Source organism: Pteropus medius, unplaced genomic scaffold, assembly GCF_902729225.1.
Source record: "Pteropus medius unplaced genomic scaffold, Ma_sr-lr_union100, whole genome shotgun sequence".
NCBI lineage: Eukaryota > Metazoa > Chordata > Mammalia > Chiroptera > Pteropodidae > Pteropus > Pteropus medius.
In genome coordinates this window covers 23,032,033-23,049,414 of record NW_024351729.1, presented here as the reverse complement: position 1 = coordinate 23,049,414, position 17,382 = coordinate 23,032,033, and the positions used below count along the sequence as shown (strand labels likewise).

Here is a 17,382-nt window from a genome sequence, read left to right as displayed (position 1 = left end):
GGACGTCTGAGAGGAAAGGGGCGTAGGCCTGGAGGTGGGGCTGGAAATACGGGGGCGGACCTAAGAGAAGCGGGCTCCGGGGAAGATTGCGGGTTTGGGAGGAGGAACGGGGGTGCATATGGACAGAAGAACTTAGAGATGTGCTATAAGACCACAGGAGACGCAAGTCGCACCGAGGCACCAAAGAACTGGCGACCGGCTCTGAGGGGGAGGAGGAGAGAGAGGGAACTCTGATCTCCCTACAGTAGGATTCGGGGCCATGAGAGTCTAGGTCCCAGCTCCCAGTAGAAAATCAGGCCGAGGAAAGGGTCAGGATTTCTCTTTATGCCTGGAGAGGCCAATTCCTGCGATCTGATCTCCGATAAGAAGGAGAAAGCTGGAGGAGGGGGCGGAAGAGAGTAAGAGGGAAGGGTCCTCTCCCGTCCTCCTCCCCATAGCCTGGCCCCAGTGCTGACTCACATCTTAGCGGACGGAGACAGTCAGCGCTGACTCATGGGCCGGGGGAAGGTGGGGGCGAGGGGCGCATGGGGGAAGGGGCGCAGCCTAGCCGTCTGGCGCCCTCCTTCAACACTGGGCTTGGAGGCCAATGCAGGGTACTTCCGGTGTCTCTGTGGGTTGGTAGTGTGGTGTATGAAGGCTGGAGCGACGGAGGGGTCACGTCCCGTGGAAACTCCTCGCCCTATCACCCCTCCCTTCTCCTTAACTGTTTCCAGGAGAGCTCTTGGCGGCTTCAGGCTCAGAGCTTCAGCACCGCGGACAGAGCCAGCGGCACAGGGGCCCAAGGACAGGAGAGAGAGTGTGGGGAGCATTGCTTTAGAGACACTCCGCTCTTCTCTCTTTCCCACACAGAGGGGAGACGTGCTAGGGTTTTTACTTCTTCTGAGTTCCAGGTCATCATAGTTAGGATGCTTTTGGAGATTTGAGAAGGAAAGTCCTCAGAATTTGGCTACGAACTCCCTATAGTAATTCTTTGAGAGTGGAAGTGTATGACCCTCTACTATCACTACCCCCATGCACCTGGAAGACTTCTTTTCTCCATCACTCAGTTAAGCAAACTGAAGCTTGTAGGGAAAGGATCTAGACACAGATCCTTAAAATCCAAAGCCAGACCCTATATTTCCTTCTCTTAAGAATTCGGGGTGGGGGGCGGAATTCTAGGCCTCTCCCTCTTCTCCTCCCTTCTTTTGAATGAAAAAACGGACCTATCTCCTTCCCTCTTTCCCAGCCTGTCCATCCATCTGACCATTCTATGTGTGTGGTTGTCTGAACCTCTGCTTACCTATCCCTCTACAGGTTGTCTGTTTGACCGCAGACTCTGCTCACACCTTGAAGTGTGTATTCAGGGTGAGTGAGGCCCGGACATAAGATTTATAAGATGGAGGTACACAATAAGAAAGACTTAGAGGGAGGTCTGGAAGGGAGAAGGGGTATTGGGCTTGGGCAGAAGGGGGACTGATTGAAGGAGCAGAGCTCTTTGAAGCCAAGAGAGGAGATGAAGAGAGTCCTGTCTACTTACAACCTAGACTTTGGAAGGCCTTTTGTCCAAGCCCCCTGCTGACACCACTTTTATGCTCTTAGATGGCTTATTTGGACAGTGCCAGGTGGGAGTGGGGCAGGCTCGGCCCCTTTTGCAAGTCACCTCCCCAATTCTTCAACGTTTACAAGGCGTGCTTCGACAGCTCATGTCTCAAGGTGAGGTCTAGGTGCACTGGGGGAGGGAGACTGGGACTTGATTAGATAAGAATGGGGAAGTGAGGGGCCACCTGACTCAAAGATTTCTCTCATAGAACATTCCTATCATGCCCATTCCTGAAGCTTTACCTTCCCAGACCTTGCTGGAGAAGGAGGCAAGACAGGAGTGGGGTGGAACCCTAGAGATGGGCTGTTCACACTTAGACTCTCTGGAGGAGTCCAGAGGAGGCTTCTAGAAGATGTCACTGGAAGAGACCAGCATCAATCTCGTTAGGACCATCTTAATCCCTGGAACTGTCTGAGTGCTCCAGAGCCATGAATTCTGGAGTCCCCAGCCAGAAGAACACCCCACTTATCCAGTTTACTCATTCAACAATTAATTATTAATTGGATATTTACTTTGTGGCAAGCATAGTTTTAGGTGGTTAGGATATATCAGGGATTAAAACAGACAAAGATCTATGTCTACTGAAGTTAACTTTCCCAGGTGAGGGGAGGGAATACACCATATAAATTAGAAAATAAATAGTGTGTTAGAAGGTGATAAGTGCCATGGAAAAAAACAAATATTATAGCAGGATGAAAGGATTAGAAATGGTGAAGTAGGGAACTGCAGTATTAAACTGAGTGGTCAAGATAGACCTTATTGAGACTATGAAATTTGAACAAAGATGTCAAGGAGGTAGAGATGTTTCAAGCTGGGGGAAGAGTATTTCAAGCTGACCAAAGAGCTAGAACACAAGTCCTAGGATAGGAGCATGAGTTTGAGGAATACCATGGAGAATACCTCTATGGTGTGGCTGTAGAAGAATGACAGAGATAAGGTCAAGTAGGAAACGGGGAAGGGATACAGATCACTATAGAGCCTTATAGGAGAATGTATGGATGTTGGCTTAACTCTGAGTAAAAGAGGAAACCATCACAAGGTTTTGAACATAGGGGTGCATGATCTTACCTCTACTTTAAAAAGGCTCGCTCTTGCCACTATGTTGAGAATAGAATATAGGGAATCAAGGATAGAAACAGACCTTTGAAAGCTACCGCAATAATTCATATGAGAGATAAATATGGTATGGGCCAGGGTGGTTGCAGGGAGGTAGTAGGAAATGACAGAATTCTGCATATATTTTTAAGGTAGTGAGCTTGAGTTCATAAAATATTGGGCATCACTGTGAAATAAAGGAAGAGTCAAGGATGACACACAGGTCTTATTGACTAAACAACTAGGTTGATGGAGATGTCACTAACTATGCAGAAGAGTCGGCTTGGGAGAAAGACTATATTGAGTTTAAGATGTCCATTCAAGTAGAATGGGCAGTTGAGTACATAAGGTTGGATTTTGAAAGAGAGAGAGGTCTAGAATAGAGAAATAAATTTGGATTTTTTTGATCTATAGATGGTAACTAAACCCATGAGGTGGGTAAGATAACCAAAGGATTGAGTGTTTATGAAGAAAAGCCTAAGAGAATTCTAATAATAAGAGGACCAGGAGAAAGAGAGGGGCCAACAAGGGAGGCTGAGAAGGGGGATCCAGTGAGGTAGAAGAAAAAACAAGAATGTCTGGTCAAGACATAGAGGTCAAGTGAAAGTGTACATGGAAGAAAGTGATCAATTGTGTGAAATGAAGATGGTAGGCTAAGTAAGATGAGATCTGAGACTTGACGACTGGATTTAGATATGCAGAAGTCACTGGCGATCTTAATGAAAGCAGTTTTGATCGAATAGTTGGGAATAAAATCCTGAATAGAGTGAGTTGAGAGGGAACAAGAGAAAAAAATTGGATACAGCCAATACAGATAACATTTTCAAGGAATTTTGCTATGAAGAAAACTAAAGAAATGGGGTGATGGAGGGGAATGTGAAATCGAGCATTAGTTTTTTTAAGATGAGAGAAATTTCATCATGTTTATATGCTAATGAGAATAATTCCATGGAGAGCAGGAGATGATGATGTACGGTATAGGGGAGAATTGTAGGGAAGATATTCTTGAATAGGTGGTAGGGAATGAAATGTCGTGCTCAAGAGAAGGAATTAGCCTTAATTAGGAACACAGTTCATGTAACGTTAATAGGTATAAAGGCAGGTATGGATGCTAGTCGATCCCAGAAAGGAGTTAAGAGCAGTACAGACTTAATCTAGAATCAGGGAAGAAGGAATAGAGATGAAGAGTGGGAAATTACTCCTTTAGAATAGATGACTGGCCTTTCCTGGGAGCAGTTTCATGGTGGGAAAGTCAAACAAATTTGCCTCAGGATGAGACGATGATGATGATGATGATGTGATGGTGATGATTGAGGAGGAGGAAGTGGTGGTTTAAAACAGGTATATAGTGCTTTAGAGTTTCCTAAGCACTTTCGTTTCCTTCATCACATTTGATCTTCACAACAGCTCCATGAAATATATATATTATTCCCACTTTACAAATAAAGAAAACTAAGGTTCAGGGTCAACAAAATGAATTGGAATAATAATTTTGATAATAATAATAGTAGCATTTATTGAAAGTTCACTACGTGACAGGTACTATTATAACCATTTTATATTGTGTTATTTTAAGTATCACAACCATAGGAGATATAAACCCTGTGATTGAGGCTCAGACAAGTTCAGCAAATTATCCAAGGTCATACAACTCGTAAGTGGCAGAGGATTAAAGTCCAGTCTGACTGGAGTCAGTTTGACTTCAAAATCTGTTCCTGAGGGTGGAAAGAGGACACTTCAGATCACCCAAAAGGTGATCTGCTGCCCCTCTGCTCTGTCAAACTTAAAAATTGCAGGGTTTTGACCTCTGCTGGTCCCTGTTACTGGGCCCTCAGACTGTTCTGAGCCAACCTCATCTCACCCTGTCCTCTGGCAGGATTGTCCTGGCACGATGACCTCACCCAATATGTGATCTCCCAGGAGATGGAACGCATCCCCAGGCTTCGTCCCCCAGAGCTTCATCCCAGGGACAGGTAAGCATCCTTTTCCAACCACTCTAGCATGGCAAAGCTGACAGGTCTGTGATCTTCCTGAAAGATGAAGGGAAGGGGGAGGGACATGGACACCAAAGTCAGCAGGCTGGGGCATGGGTAAAAAGAGTTCAAGAATGGTCACCTGACATGCTCACACACCCAGTAGGAGCTGAGGTCATCCCTGGGGAATCCAGCAAAACAGAGGCATTTAAAAAATGTGGAAAACTTGAATATTTAGCATTTTAAAAGAAGTATCAAAGTAGTCATCATGGGAAAATTAGTCATTTGTTGGATTGAAGTTGTTTAAGGTTCAGTTTCATTACTGTGTGGAATTGTATATGGTAGGAGACATGGTCATCTCTAGTTAAGGCCTCTGAAGGCATTGTTCAGACCCTGTAAAGCAGAGAAAAGTAAATGGGGCATGGAGCTCAGATGATGATACCAGGATGAAGAAGGCAGAGTTGGGTGAACATGGGAGCAGAGTGGGAGGGCACATTATTGAATATTTGAACCTATACTTGGAGTGCCAGGTGTGGGACATACACAAAGAAACAATGGGGCAAAATGGGGGCATCATTCATCTAGAGAGGTTCCCTGCTGCCTTCCCCTGCTCTGTTTTCCCCTTCTTCATCCTAGCCTCACACTTCCTTAGCTTCTGCTGCTGTGTTTCAGGGACCCAGGCATGCTTACCAGGGAGACAATGAGCTCTACCCAACATTGGCCCTCCTATCCTTCCTTAAGCTACTCTCTCCTCCCCTAAGGCTGCCTCATTTCTTAAGAGGTCAGACTTATTCTGCACTGCTAAGTCTGTCTGGCCTCACCAGCTCTGCCTCCTAAGCCCTTGCCACACACAATTCTCACACACAAACACACTTTGATTCACACACACACACACACACACACACACACACACACACACACACACGCGCACGCTCCTCCCAAGGATCTGGCTCAGTTGGGGACCTGGGACCTGCTGCGGACACAACTTTGGGAATCCCCACTGGAAATACTCTGCCTGCCCTGCTGCTGACCTCATGTAAAGCTAAGCTATCAGACCTGCAATGGTGGGGATGGGCGACAGGAGCTCCCCCTAGAACCCTCTGGGAGCTGTGTTGCCCCCCTCTCTTGGGCATCTGCTGCGCCCTTGCGGCCCCCCCACCCTTCTCACTGGGTTATGAACCGGCCCTACTGCCGGCCCCTACCTGTTTCCATCAGGTGAGCCCTAGAAAGTGCCCCCCCAACCCCCAATCCCCTATGTCTCCCTTTACTGGATCTCACCCACAGTTTGGCTCCCAAGATGGCTCCCAGGGCTCAGAAAGCTCTCCAGGGATGGTCCCCCTGCCCAAGGCTGAACCCCCTGCCCTCTTCAGCAGAACAGCCCCCAAGGGCATGTTTGGAGTTCATCCTGGCCACTCCTATGGGGACCCTCCAGGGCCTTCACCCGCTCAGCTTTTCCAGGAATCAGGGCTGCTCTACCTAGCCCAGGAGCTGCCAGTGCCCAGCAGGGCCAGGGTACCAAGGCTGCCAGAGCACAGGGGCAGCAGCCGGGCAGAGGACTCCTCAGAGGGCTATGAGGAGGAAGGACTAGAGGGTCGTGGGGAGAAGCCTCCTTCCCCAGCAGAGCAGCCAGGTAACAGTCCTCAGCATCCAATCCCTGCCTGTGGGGGCTGCTGTTGGGGGATCCTTCCTGACTGTCCATGCACTTGTTAATTTGTCCTTAAAGCCATTCATACATTTAACTAATGTCTACTGACAACCCGATCTATGCCAGGCACTACGTAGGCAGTGGGGATACAGTGGGGAGTGGAGCTAATAGGACTCTTCTTCAGATAGAGAGTCAAGATGTCCACAGTGGGCCCGAAGTTTGGTCTTGCACCAAGAAGGTCTTTTCCCCAAAGTGTGAACAAGTGTTGGAAGGGGAGGGCATCAGTGTCCCAGTATTTGAGAAGAAGCTCTTAAATGTGTTAGTCCCCTCCCACCCCCAGCTCACCCATCTGCATCCCACAAGTTCATCTCACCACTTAGCCTTTGGCTCTGTGTCTGGCTCCCAGCAGATGTGACTCTGCAGAGACTGGCAGCTGTGCTGGCAGGCTACGGGGTGGAGCTGCGTCAGCTGACCCCTGAGCAGCTCTCCACCCTCTCGACCCTGCTGCAGCTGCTGCCCAAGGGAGCAGGACGAAATATGGGTGAGTGTCCAGGCAGAGACTAGCAATTAGAAGCTCCATGGAGGTCTCTTGTCCCACCCCTCAGACCAAATAGAGCAGCCTGAAAGGGAAGGGTCAGAGTCAGGATCAGGGTCAGGGAAGGGAGTTCTTCCAAGACATGGGGTCTTGGAAGCAAAGGGCAGGAAGAAAAGGGGCAGGTGATGAGCTGAACAGTTAGACCAGGAAAGGACTGGAGGGTGGAAGTAATGGAAAAATAAGCCAACAGGGGTCGTGAACAGGAATCAGGAGGCACCGAGAAGGATGGGTGGATGGTAATGAGGACTCGAATGGGGGTTTGGCCAATTGGAAGGAGAAGCCAATAATTTATGTGGTGAGGGAGGACTGAACGAATAGCTTTGAGAGGCGTGGCCAATGACAGAGGAAGAGTTCATAAAAATAATGAATTCGAAGACAGAACACAGACACAATGAGGCCACGCTTAGTGTGAGACCAGCGACAGGGTCTTGGTCACTGACTGAGAGGAAGGTGACCACAGCAGATGTAATAGGCTTTGAGCCTCTGGCCCTTCTCCACCTGCGCTGTGTGGACTTTGGCCTTGGCCCTTCGCCCAGAGTTCTGTTTTTCCTATCTCTACAGGAGGGGTTGTAAACATTGGAGCTGACATCAAGAAAGTGAGTTTTCAGCACTGCCCTGACCCATTAGTGCTCACAGCAGCAAACTCTCTTGCCCACATTTAAACCTCAGGATCAGGACCCAGAATCTGTATCCTCTAACCCCTCATTTTGAGGAAGTCGTTGCCTAAGTCTCCCTTCAAGCAGATGGCAGAGCTCAGACTAGACGCGGAATTCTCAATTCACTGCCTTTTCCAGTACAATCATTTGAGACCATGCTCTGAGGATCCCTAGGGGAAGAGGGAAGTTGTGAGCAGGCAGCCTCCTGACGCCCCTGGAACTTGAGGAGCTCTATCTGTTTCACGTTGGATGTCTAAGATTTCATGGCTAAACCAAAGTCTAAAAACCATTGCCCACCTATTAACCTTCTACCCCAATGGTGCTTCAGAGATTCTCCCCACTCCAGTCCCATCTTGTAAATTATCACTGATTGTGTTCCACTTATTCATTCATCTACTTGGCTCACTTTTCCGGGTGCCCTCTCTGTACCCAACCCTGCACTGGGCCCTGGGATAGAAAGAAAAACAAGTCTTAAGCTCCATTGCAAGAAGCTCAGAGTCCAAGGTGTGGACATGCAGCTCCCCCAGCCCCTCCAGTGTACAGAGACCATACCTCTGTCCTCTCTTATAAACAGACAATGGAGGAGCAGGTGCAGGGCGGAGACATAGTGGAGCCTCCACCCCCTACACCCTCCCTGCATGGATACCCCACTGCCAGACCCACCTCTGGTAAAGCTCAGCAGGTGCCGAGCCCTGAATCCTTCGAGTTCCCCAAAGCTGCTGCTCTCTCTGCCACGCCTGTCCTGTTGGAGAAGAAAAGTCCACTGGGCCAGAGCCAACTCACAGCGACGGGACAGCCCAAAGATCGGCCATCAGCAGAGGAGTATGGCTACATTGTCACTGACCAGAAGTAAGGGCTACAGCCTGGGGAGACATTCTAGTCTCCTGGGGGTTGGGCTGGCCTGCCTGGCAGGAAGCAGAGAGTAAATACCCAGATGTGAAGTAGACAAGGGGGTGGGCTGCCCTGTACCCTTGGAGGTGGCCTGTTTCAAGAGAAAGTGGCCAAGAGAGTCCCCACCTTTCTTCATCTGCCTGCTGCCCACCTCCAGGCCCCTGAGTCTGGCTGCAGGAGTGAAGCTGCTGGAGATCCTGGCTGAGCATGTGCACATGTCCTCGGGCAGCTTTATCAACATCAGGTGAGGTTGGTGTCTGGGGAGACGGGGATCTAGAAAACAGCTTGAGCGGGGAGGTGGCTAGAGGGGCTTAGGGGAGGAGGGGAAGATGAGCACTAGGTAAGGGGCCAAGGTGGGGTCAGAGATGTTCCCAGATGTTACAGCCCCACCTAGCCCTGCTGCTGTCCCTGTCCAGTGTCTCCCTGGACGCAAACACCCTTGTAGGGCATCTCTGATCAGCTCCAGCCCCATCCTCTAATGGGGAGAGGATCAGAGCTGGTTTCTCTTTTGGAGTCTGGGGTCTAGGGCTGATGAGGTAGTAATATAGCTTCTATTCGGCAGTGTGGTGGGGCCAGCCCTCACCTTCCGCATCCGGCACAATGAACAGAACCTATCTTTGGCTGACGTGACCCAGCAAGCTGGTAATTACTGCCTGGCCCCAGCCCTTACCCTAGTAGGATATACCCAGGCCCGTGGCTGATGCTCCCCTTGAAATAGTCCAAGCCCACATGGGGCCATGCCTGCTACCTGGTATAGCATGACATGGGGGCGGGGACCACATGGGGCTAGAGAGAGCCTGACCTACGTACTCCCTGCAGAGCTCGTGAAGTCTGAACTGGAAACGCAGACAGGGCTCCAGATCCTGCAGACAGGCGTGGGACAGGTATGAGCTAACTGAAGAATCAGTCAAGCCCCAGAGGACTGACGTTGCCCATAAGAGACCCAGGCAAACTTGACAAAAGTGGAGCTGCCACCTTGTGTGCCCGGCTGGCCCACCTGCTTCTCCAAGGCAGCCCTCCTCCAAGCAGTTTTCTTTCTGGCCTGCAGGACCCCGCTTCTAGGAAGGCAGCGTGCTTGGCAAGAGCTAGCTGAGATGCCCATAGGCTTCAGAGCAGTCTCTAAATTCTAAGGGACCACCTTACACAGAAAGAACATTACGCACAAAATATGTTTCTATTCCGCACCCAACACCGATGCCTCACATTCGATTACTCGATTCCTTGGGTTCTCTCTCCATTTCTCTATGTTCGTTTTTAAATACAAATACTCCTGGTGGGGGTCCCGCACTCAGTACCCAGCTGTGCGGTGTGGCTGAGTTGGGACTGAGAAGGAGGATTTGGGGTCCATCTGAGCCCTTCTGCCTGTCCCACCGTGCCCCTGCCTTCCCAGCTTTGCCCTAGGAGGTATCCTAGCAAGGAGCAGAAGTGGCTCCTAAATATCCCTCCACCACTGCCCCCCCTTGATTCTAGCCTTGTTCCCACAGAGGGAGGAGGCAGCTGCAGTCCTTCCCCGACCGGCCCGCAGCACCCCGCCCATGCGCTCAGTGCTACTTACCCTGGTGGCCCTGGCGGGTGTGGCTGGGCTGCTGGTGGCTCTGGCAGTGGCTCTGTGTGTGCGGCAGCATGCGCGGCAGCGGGACAAAGAGCGCCTGGCAGCCCTGGGCCCTGAGGGGGCCCATGGTGACACCACATTTGAGTACCAGGTGCGCAGCTGCAGAAGCTTGGTGAGGAGAGGGAATAGTAGGGGCTTGGGAGTCTGAGTCTCATGCAGGGTGCGGGTGGGGAGTTGGATGGGGAGTGATCATCCATCTCTTGGACCACTTTTTGGCGGGCGCTGAAGGAGCTCCGGTAGGGGTGTTGTGTGGTGTTTTGGATGGATGGGAATTGGGAGCAGATGGTCCCTAGCTTATTTCCAGTGCTACAATTTGGGGTTCCGAGTTTCACCTCTGTAATATCTGAGGTTGTCATAGGCACCACCCAAGCAGAACAGCCCCCAAAAGGACGAGGGCCGAGGCAGAGACCCTACCCCGGAGGAGATGGGTATCATTCAAATCTATCAAGGTGAACCTAGGGACCCAGAATTGAACCCAGGACCCTGTTGAAAAGGCTTCAGGGGACCCTTGGACCCCACCTGACCCTTCCTCCGTAGGACCTGTGCCGCCAGCATATGGCTACAAAGTCCCTGTTCAACCGGGCGGAGGGTCCACCGGAGCCTTCTCGGGTGAGCAGTGTGTCCTCTCAGTTCAGCGACGCGGCCCAGGCCAGCCCCAGCTCCCACAGCAGCACGCCCTCCTGGTGTGAGGAGCCTGCCCAGGCCAACATGGACATCTCCACCGGACACATGATTCTGGTCAGGACCAGGCCTGGACCCAGAGGGGCTGAGGGGTCAGGATGGTGGGAGAGGCAGGCTGGGGGTGGTGGGTGGGCCAGAGCCAGGCTGTGGTGTCCCTGCAGGCATACATGGAGGACCACCTGCGGAACCAGGACCGCTTGGCCAAGGAGTGGCAAGCCCTGTGTGCCTACCAGGCAGAACCCAATACCTGTGCCACTGCCCAGGGGGAGAGCAACATCAAAAAGAACCGTCACCCCGACTTCCTGCCCTGTGAGTGAGTCCTGCTGGCACACCTGGCCCAGCTTCTCTCTGTTGGAACCTCTGGAGGGCTTGGGGGAAGGGGCTGGGCTCCTGGCTCAGGCTAAGTGGCAGAAGTGCCAGGACCCCAATGACTGGAGGGGCATCTGGGGTGGGATGCGGGGTCTGTGCAGATGACCACGCCCGCATCAAGCTGAAGGTGGAGAGCAGCCCTTCTCGGAGTGATTACATCAACGCCAGCCCCATTGTGAGTGGCCCTGGCTCTTGCCCCCACCTCAGCCCCATTTTCCTCCTCCTCTCATAATCTCCATTCCCACGTGATCACCACCCCCGCCCCCGGGGCCCTGGAATTGTGGAGCCTGATATCCCAGCGTGGAAATGGAGGGTTCTCAGGCTCCTCCAGACTCTTTCTGGCCCACTTCCTTTGACCAAGCCTCTCTATAACAGCATTTCCCATTCTGGCTCATGATATATCTTCTCTGCCCCAGATTGAGCACGACCCTCGGATGCCAGCCTACATAGCCACGCAGGGCCCGCTGTCCCATACCATCTCAGACTTCTGGCAGGTGGGCTCTTCAAAGGAGGGCTTCTCTAGGGACCAGGGGCCCTGTGAGCAGCCAGGGCCAACCAGGTCCCAGGGATGTTAGAATAGAGCTTACCTGAGTCTTTGTCCCTAGATGGTGTGGGAGAGTGGCTGCACTGTCATTGTCATGCTGACCCCACTGGTGGAGGATGGCGTCAAGCAGTGTGATCGATACTGGCCAGATGAGGGCTCCTCCCTCTACCACATATATGAGGTCAGCAAGACCCCAAGGAAGATAAGTATGCCTAAAGATCAAGACCTACTGCAGTTAAGCCCAACCTAAGTCTGAGTTCCCTGGAGGCCAAAGCAAAAAAAGAAATACCATCAGTCATATATGTGACTTATAAAAAGTAGAAACAAACTTTCTCACTGGGAGAGAGGCCAGGTAGGAAGGAACTGGGCTGAAGAAAAGCAGGAGAGGGAGGAACAGATTCCCAACCGATGGGAGAAGGTGACTCCCCTGTAGGACAAGGGACGTTAAGAGCACCATAGAAGCTTTCGTCACCAGATGAGCACTAGATAGTAGATTTTCCAGCACTCACAGCTTCTTTTAGAGTTTTTTAAATTGGTCTTGCTCATGTTAAAGAAAAAAATCAAAGTATCACAGAATTTCACCAAAGTTTATGTGTATAGCACAAACACTTTGCTAGACTCTGTGAGGAAGAGGAAGGAGAAACTCTGGCCTCAAGAAGCTCACAATAGTTATGTCTAGGTGGAAAAGCCACCAGTTGTCCTAAGCAGTAGATGAGTGACAGAGACAGCTAAGGTTATTGGGGACAGCTGGGACAGTTGGGGCAAGCGGTTGAGTAAACTTCCTGGAGGATTTAGCATTTGAAGTAGCCTGGGAAGCTGAGAGGATTTGGAGAGACCAAGGAGCGAGCACGCAGACATGGAGAGGCTCTGACGTGCTCAGGCCCAGATCCCGCTCCTCGGCAGGTGAACCTGGTGTCGGAGCACATCTGGTGTGAAGACTTCCTGGTGCGGAGCTTCTACTTGAAGAATGTGCAAACCCAGGAGACGCGCACACTTACGCAGTTCCACTTCCTCAGCTGGCCGGCAGAGGGCACTCCGGCCTCCACTCGGCCCCTGCTGGACTTCCGCAGGTGAGCGCCTTTGAGGAGCTGAAGGATGCTGGCCTAGGGCAGGGGATAGAGAGGCCGCGAGGGAGGCTCCAAGGACCAGAGGAGAGCAGGGGGCCGCGAACTGGACTCCCCAACGATCTCCCAGCCCTCCTGGGGCCCAAAGTCCCAGAGCCTATCCTCAGACCTCCAGTTGCCCCCTTCTAGACGCCACCAAACCAGGACTGGTGTTCTGTCTTGCTTTGACCATCCTTCCTCTCCTGTGGTCCAGCTCAGTTTCTGCTGTCTCTCCGATGTTCTGCTGTCTCCATTTCAGGCCCCCTTTTTTCCTCCCTGCATATCTATCTATCTCTCCCTTTTTTACCCACTTCCCCCGATAAGGGCTCACCTTATTTCTGCCTCCTTCCCTCTCTCCGCTCCTGCCTCCTGCCCTTCCTTTCTGCTTCTCCCGTCCTGCTCTTCCAGGCCTCCAGCACTATTCGCTGTGTCTGCTGAACCATCTCTGCCTCTTACTCCCTCCTGCCCATCTCTCCCCCTCTTTATCCCTCTCCATCTCTTTGCCTCTATTTTTATTTTTCTCCCTTTGGCGTTCCTTCGCTTTCTTCTTCTGTCTACCCTCCACCCTCCCTCTCCCCTTCATCTCTCGATCTCTGTCACTTTCTCTCTCGCTCCTACTTACCCTCTATCCCATTTCTTTCTCCCTGCACCTCTCTGGTTCTGTCTCTTTCCTTTCCCACCTCTTTTTCTCCACCTCCCTCCCATTTCTGCCTATTTATCTCTGCCTTTTCTGTCTCTGTGGCCCTCTCTCTCTGTCTCTACATGTGTCCGTCTACCCTTCTCTGCCCTTCCCTCTCCCCTTCTTCCCTTCTCTCTCTCTTTCACAGCTGCCAGTGTCATTTTTGTGATCTGCAGCTAGTATTCTCACTCCAGTTGCATAGTCACAAAAGTGATCATTGGCAGGTGTGGCCGCTGCATAAACAGGACAGACAGAACTTGTGGGCCCAGGGACCATCCCAAAGGCTGCTGGGAGAGCTGGGGGCTAGGGGGACACAGGAAAGAGACAAATATTATCAAAGGGAGTGCTGGCGGCGGAGGGGGTCTCTGGATTTGGGGGGACTCAGTGGAACAGCGTGGGGGCTGGGATCGGAAGCTAACTGAGGGACTTAACTTTGTTCTGACACTGAAACCACAACCAGGCCAGGCCTCCAGCATCCTCTGACTTCCCCTCCCAGAACAGGTGGCTGAGAAGCCTGCCGCCTCTGGCAGGGGCCTCCTCTGCACTGTGGCCTCCTCCTGCTTCTCTGCCCCTTGCCAGGGTGTCCTGAGGTCTCTCGATACTAGGCAGAGAGCGGAGGAGTAGAGCTGGGTGAGGACCTAGGGATAGTTTCTGAGTCTCGAAACAATGGTTTCTAACTGGGACCCCTGGGGCCTGAGGGACATCGCTTCTTAAAAGCAATGCCAAGGGCATCAGAGCGATTTCCTGTTTTCCACATTTTAAAAATATTTATAGAGCATGGACCCATTTTAAGGCTCACAGATAAGCTAAAAGGTTATATTCCTTTGCTTTAGGCTAGAATGATGTAAACTCAGTTGGCATATAGACACCCAGAACAAATTAATTGCTGCTTAATAAATATAGTTTGCCACCAGAGAGAAGGCAAAATAATTTTTTAAAGTCTCAGAAATTGACCCTTAGCAAGTTCCTTGACCTTCCTCTGTTTCCTTACCTGTGAAATGAGGATGATGAGTTATACTTCAGGGGGTCGTTGCGAGGGTCAATAGGATAAAATCCAGTTTAAGCGCCTGGTACATTCTAGATACTATTTATTATCATTATTATTAAACAATTAGGAACCACTGTTGCAACTTCTGTTACAACCCAGCCCTCTGACGTCCAAGCCAATGTGCTAGAAAACCATGTGGATGCCTGTAAAATCATCCAAAAATCACTTGGCCCCTACAAGCATGGGGGAGCCAGACTGGGGGACCACTAAGTTCCAAGATACCCCTGAAACCATCTGCTAATCCCTAAGAAGATCCTCCTAGTCCTGGCCCAATGAAGGTACCAGGATTCTGCAGGTGACTCTCAAAGCAAGAATGTTATAAGGGACAAGGGCAGGTTAGACTGGGCCACTGAGGGAGGGAGAAATCTCCTGCCTCTTGCTGAGCCGTGGTCAGGGCAGCAGAGAAGTATCTGAAGTCCAAGTGGACCACAAGTCTAAATATGGCCCAACCACAGAGCGACTATGCTGAGGTGAGGCTGATCCAGGAGATCAGGCAGCATCACAATGTTCAGAGTTGAGGGACTGTCCTCCTCTGGCCAAAGGAACTTTGTGCCCAGGGCTATCTGACTTCATGGCCGATGAGGACCAAAGGGAGCCTGAGCGGGGAGGGGAACAGCCTGGGCAGTTGTAGAGGAGGGCAGAAAGGCAGAGCAGGAATGTGGCAAGATTGACACACTTGAGGACAGCCAAAAGCCTGTCCTCTCTGGACTTCTGGCAGAGGTGGCAGTTAATATGTATTATCATTAATAGTAGCTGCCATTTATTGAGCATCTACTGTGTGCCAGACCTTGCACTTAGTTCTTTACATGGATTATCTCATAACCATGGTAAGAAAGTTATTATGATTACCATCCCCATTTTACAGGTAAGAAAACTGAGGCTCAAAGAGGATAAATCAGTTGTTCCAGGTGAACAGTTTGGGCACAGAGCTTGTAAGTAACAAGGCAAGCCCAGTGCTACCCCACGCCATCTCTGGTTCTTTGCCTTTAGCCATGACTCCCCTTCCCTCCTCCGTTCTGGCCTTGTGGGGAGAAAAAAAGAGAGAGAGAGGCCCAGAGGTGTGTTTTTTGATTCCCCGTTCCCTCTGCTGGTGCCCCCTGACCCTCACGCCCATTTCTTGTTGCAGGAAGGTGAACAAGTGCTACCGAGGCCGCTCCTGCCCCATCATCGTGCACTGCAGGTGTGTGGAGAGGAGCTGTGGGACAGGGGTAGGGCTAGAAGGGTACAGGACAGCCCAGATCAGAGGGCCCTGGGGCAGGGCATCCCTGACTCCTGCCCCTCGGCTCCTCGCTCCCTGTGCACATCTCCCATGCGCGCTCCTGCCCGTCCCCTTGAGGCCTGCAATCTACAGCCCGTGGGCTACATTTAGCATACCATGTTTTTTTAAGGGCCCGTGAACTAAGAATAGTGTTCACATTGTTTTAGTGGTTAAAGGGGAAAAAAGAAGCATGTGTGACAGACTATACGATTCCCACAGAGTTGAAAATATTTACCATCTGGCCATTTACACAAAAAAATGGTTGAACAAAAGCCTGGCCAGAGACTGGGAACACATTCCTATTTCCTCCAGCCGCCTCCACCCCAGGGCTGAGCCAGGGCTCTCCTTCCTTATTGGCCCACGGCCCAAGTGATACCCGTGGGTCACAGGCTCCCAACTCGAGGCTCAGTTCTTGAGGGCCCAGGTGCTGTGACCCCTCCCTCACTCTCAGCTCACTCATGCCCTCTCCAAGCCAGCCCGAGTGGCTCCAGCACTGTCTCCTCTACCTCTCCCCGTTTCTGCTGGGTCCTGAGCTGAGCTGAGCCTATCTTTCTCTCCTATTTCAGCGACGGTGCAGGGCGGACTGGCACCTACATCCTCATCGACATGGTACTGAACCGCATGGCAAAAGGTGAGGACCTTTCCCACAGTGCCCAAAGCCCAGGCCCCGGCTTCGCCTAATCCTCCAAGCCTCCCACCCCAGGATGGCCCAGACTTTCTGGGTCCTACCCTCCTCTGAACACCCCCTGAGCAGCCCTGTGCATCCTGTCCCCAGGAGTGAAGGAGATTGATATCGCTGCCACCCTGGAGCATGTCCGTGACCAGCGGCCTGGACTTGTCCGCTCTAAGGTGACTGCTCCTCCCTGCCCCAACCCTCAATGCCACCCTTCCCCAGGGACGCTAGCAGCAGCCTGTCTCTTCCGCCTGCCTCTGTACCTCCCCCAGGAGTGCTCCCCACTCTGCCAAGTGACCTCCCCAGCTCCCCTTCCCAAATGTGCCCCTGGGGCTGGAACAGAGGCCAGGCCTGCCGTGACTGTCCTCCCACTGCCCTTTCCAGGACCAGTTTGAATTTGCCCTGACAGCTGTGGCGGAGGAGGTGAATGCCATCTTGAAGGCCCTGCCCCAGTGAGCCCCTGCGGGGCCCCTGGGTGGGCAGCCAGCCTCCGTTTTCTCTTTGCTTGTGTGAGCATCTATCTGTGTACCCACTCCTCAGTCCCCCACCCACACCTTGGCTCTTCCTGGGCATGCCTAGCCCTTCGAAAAGGAGTGTGTAAGGAAGGTAGGAGAAGAGGGAAGAGGCAGGTCTGCCCAGCCTCATGCATGCAGAGCCCAGGACGTCCCATGGGGGAGCTGGCAGCCAGCCGGGAGGAAGAAAGTCATGGGCAGCCATTGCACCCAGAGCCTTCTCCTTCTGGAGTTCCCTGGCTCCCATCTCTCACCATTCTGGATGCTCCCAACCTGCGTGGACGCCCTCCACCCTCTAGTGAGGACAGAACAGGGTGGAGGGACCACCACATCCAGTCCCCGCCCCTGCTTTCCCAGCCCCTACTGCCTCCCTTGCTCTGCTCTAAATCCACGCTTTCTTGCCCTTGCTCCTTCCTGAGATCTCTCTCTCTCCTCCTCCTCAGAGTTCTCCTCCTCTTCCAACCCCCTG

The 17,382-nt window shown here is 52.0% G+C and overlaps 1 protein-coding gene across 1 annotated transcript in view; it reads left to right on the top strand.

The window, feature by feature from the left end:
• Positions 1 to 17,288, top strand: part of PTPRN (protein tyrosine phosphatase receptor type N) — a 17,642-nt gene extending 354 nt beyond the window's left edge. The window contains exons 2-23 of the mRNA XM_039844921.1: positions 1,294 to 1,344; positions 1,579 to 1,692; positions 4,551 to 4,648; positions 5,755 to 5,862; positions 5,932 to 6,277; positions 6,702 to 6,833; positions 7,449 to 7,483; positions 8,118 to 8,392; positions 8,592 to 8,678; positions 8,997 to 9,076; positions 9,254 to 9,318; positions 9,919 to 10,137; positions 10,584 to 10,784; positions 10,889 to 11,036; positions 11,198 to 11,271; positions 11,513 to 11,590; positions 11,702 to 11,821; positions 12,544 to 12,710; positions 15,597 to 15,650; positions 16,295 to 16,359; positions 16,504 to 16,577; positions 16,786 to 17,288. Of these exons, the coding sequence (XP_039700855.1) occupies positions 1,294 to 1,344; positions 1,579 to 1,692; positions 4,551 to 4,648; positions 5,755 to 5,862; positions 5,932 to 6,277; positions 6,702 to 6,833; positions 7,449 to 7,483; positions 8,118 to 8,392; positions 8,592 to 8,678; positions 8,997 to 9,076; positions 9,254 to 9,318; positions 9,919 to 10,137; positions 10,584 to 10,784; positions 10,889 to 11,036; positions 11,198 to 11,271; positions 11,513 to 11,590; positions 11,702 to 11,821; positions 12,544 to 12,710; positions 15,597 to 15,650; positions 16,295 to 16,359; positions 16,504 to 16,577; positions 16,786 to 16,857 (2,663 nt within the window). The 3' untranslated portion in view covers positions 16,858 to 17,288. The remainder of the gene's footprint in view (positions 1 to 1,293; positions 1,345 to 1,578; positions 1,693 to 4,550; positions 4,649 to 5,754; positions 5,863 to 5,931; positions 6,278 to 6,701; positions 6,834 to 7,448; positions 7,484 to 8,117; positions 8,393 to 8,591; positions 8,679 to 8,996; positions 9,077 to 9,253; positions 9,319 to 9,918; positions 10,138 to 10,583; positions 10,785 to 10,888; positions 11,037 to 11,197; positions 11,272 to 11,512; positions 11,591 to 11,701; positions 11,822 to 12,543; positions 12,711 to 15,596; positions 15,651 to 16,294; positions 16,360 to 16,503; positions 16,578 to 16,785) is intronic.
• The last annotated feature ends 94 nt before the right edge of the window (positions 17,289 to 17,382 follow it).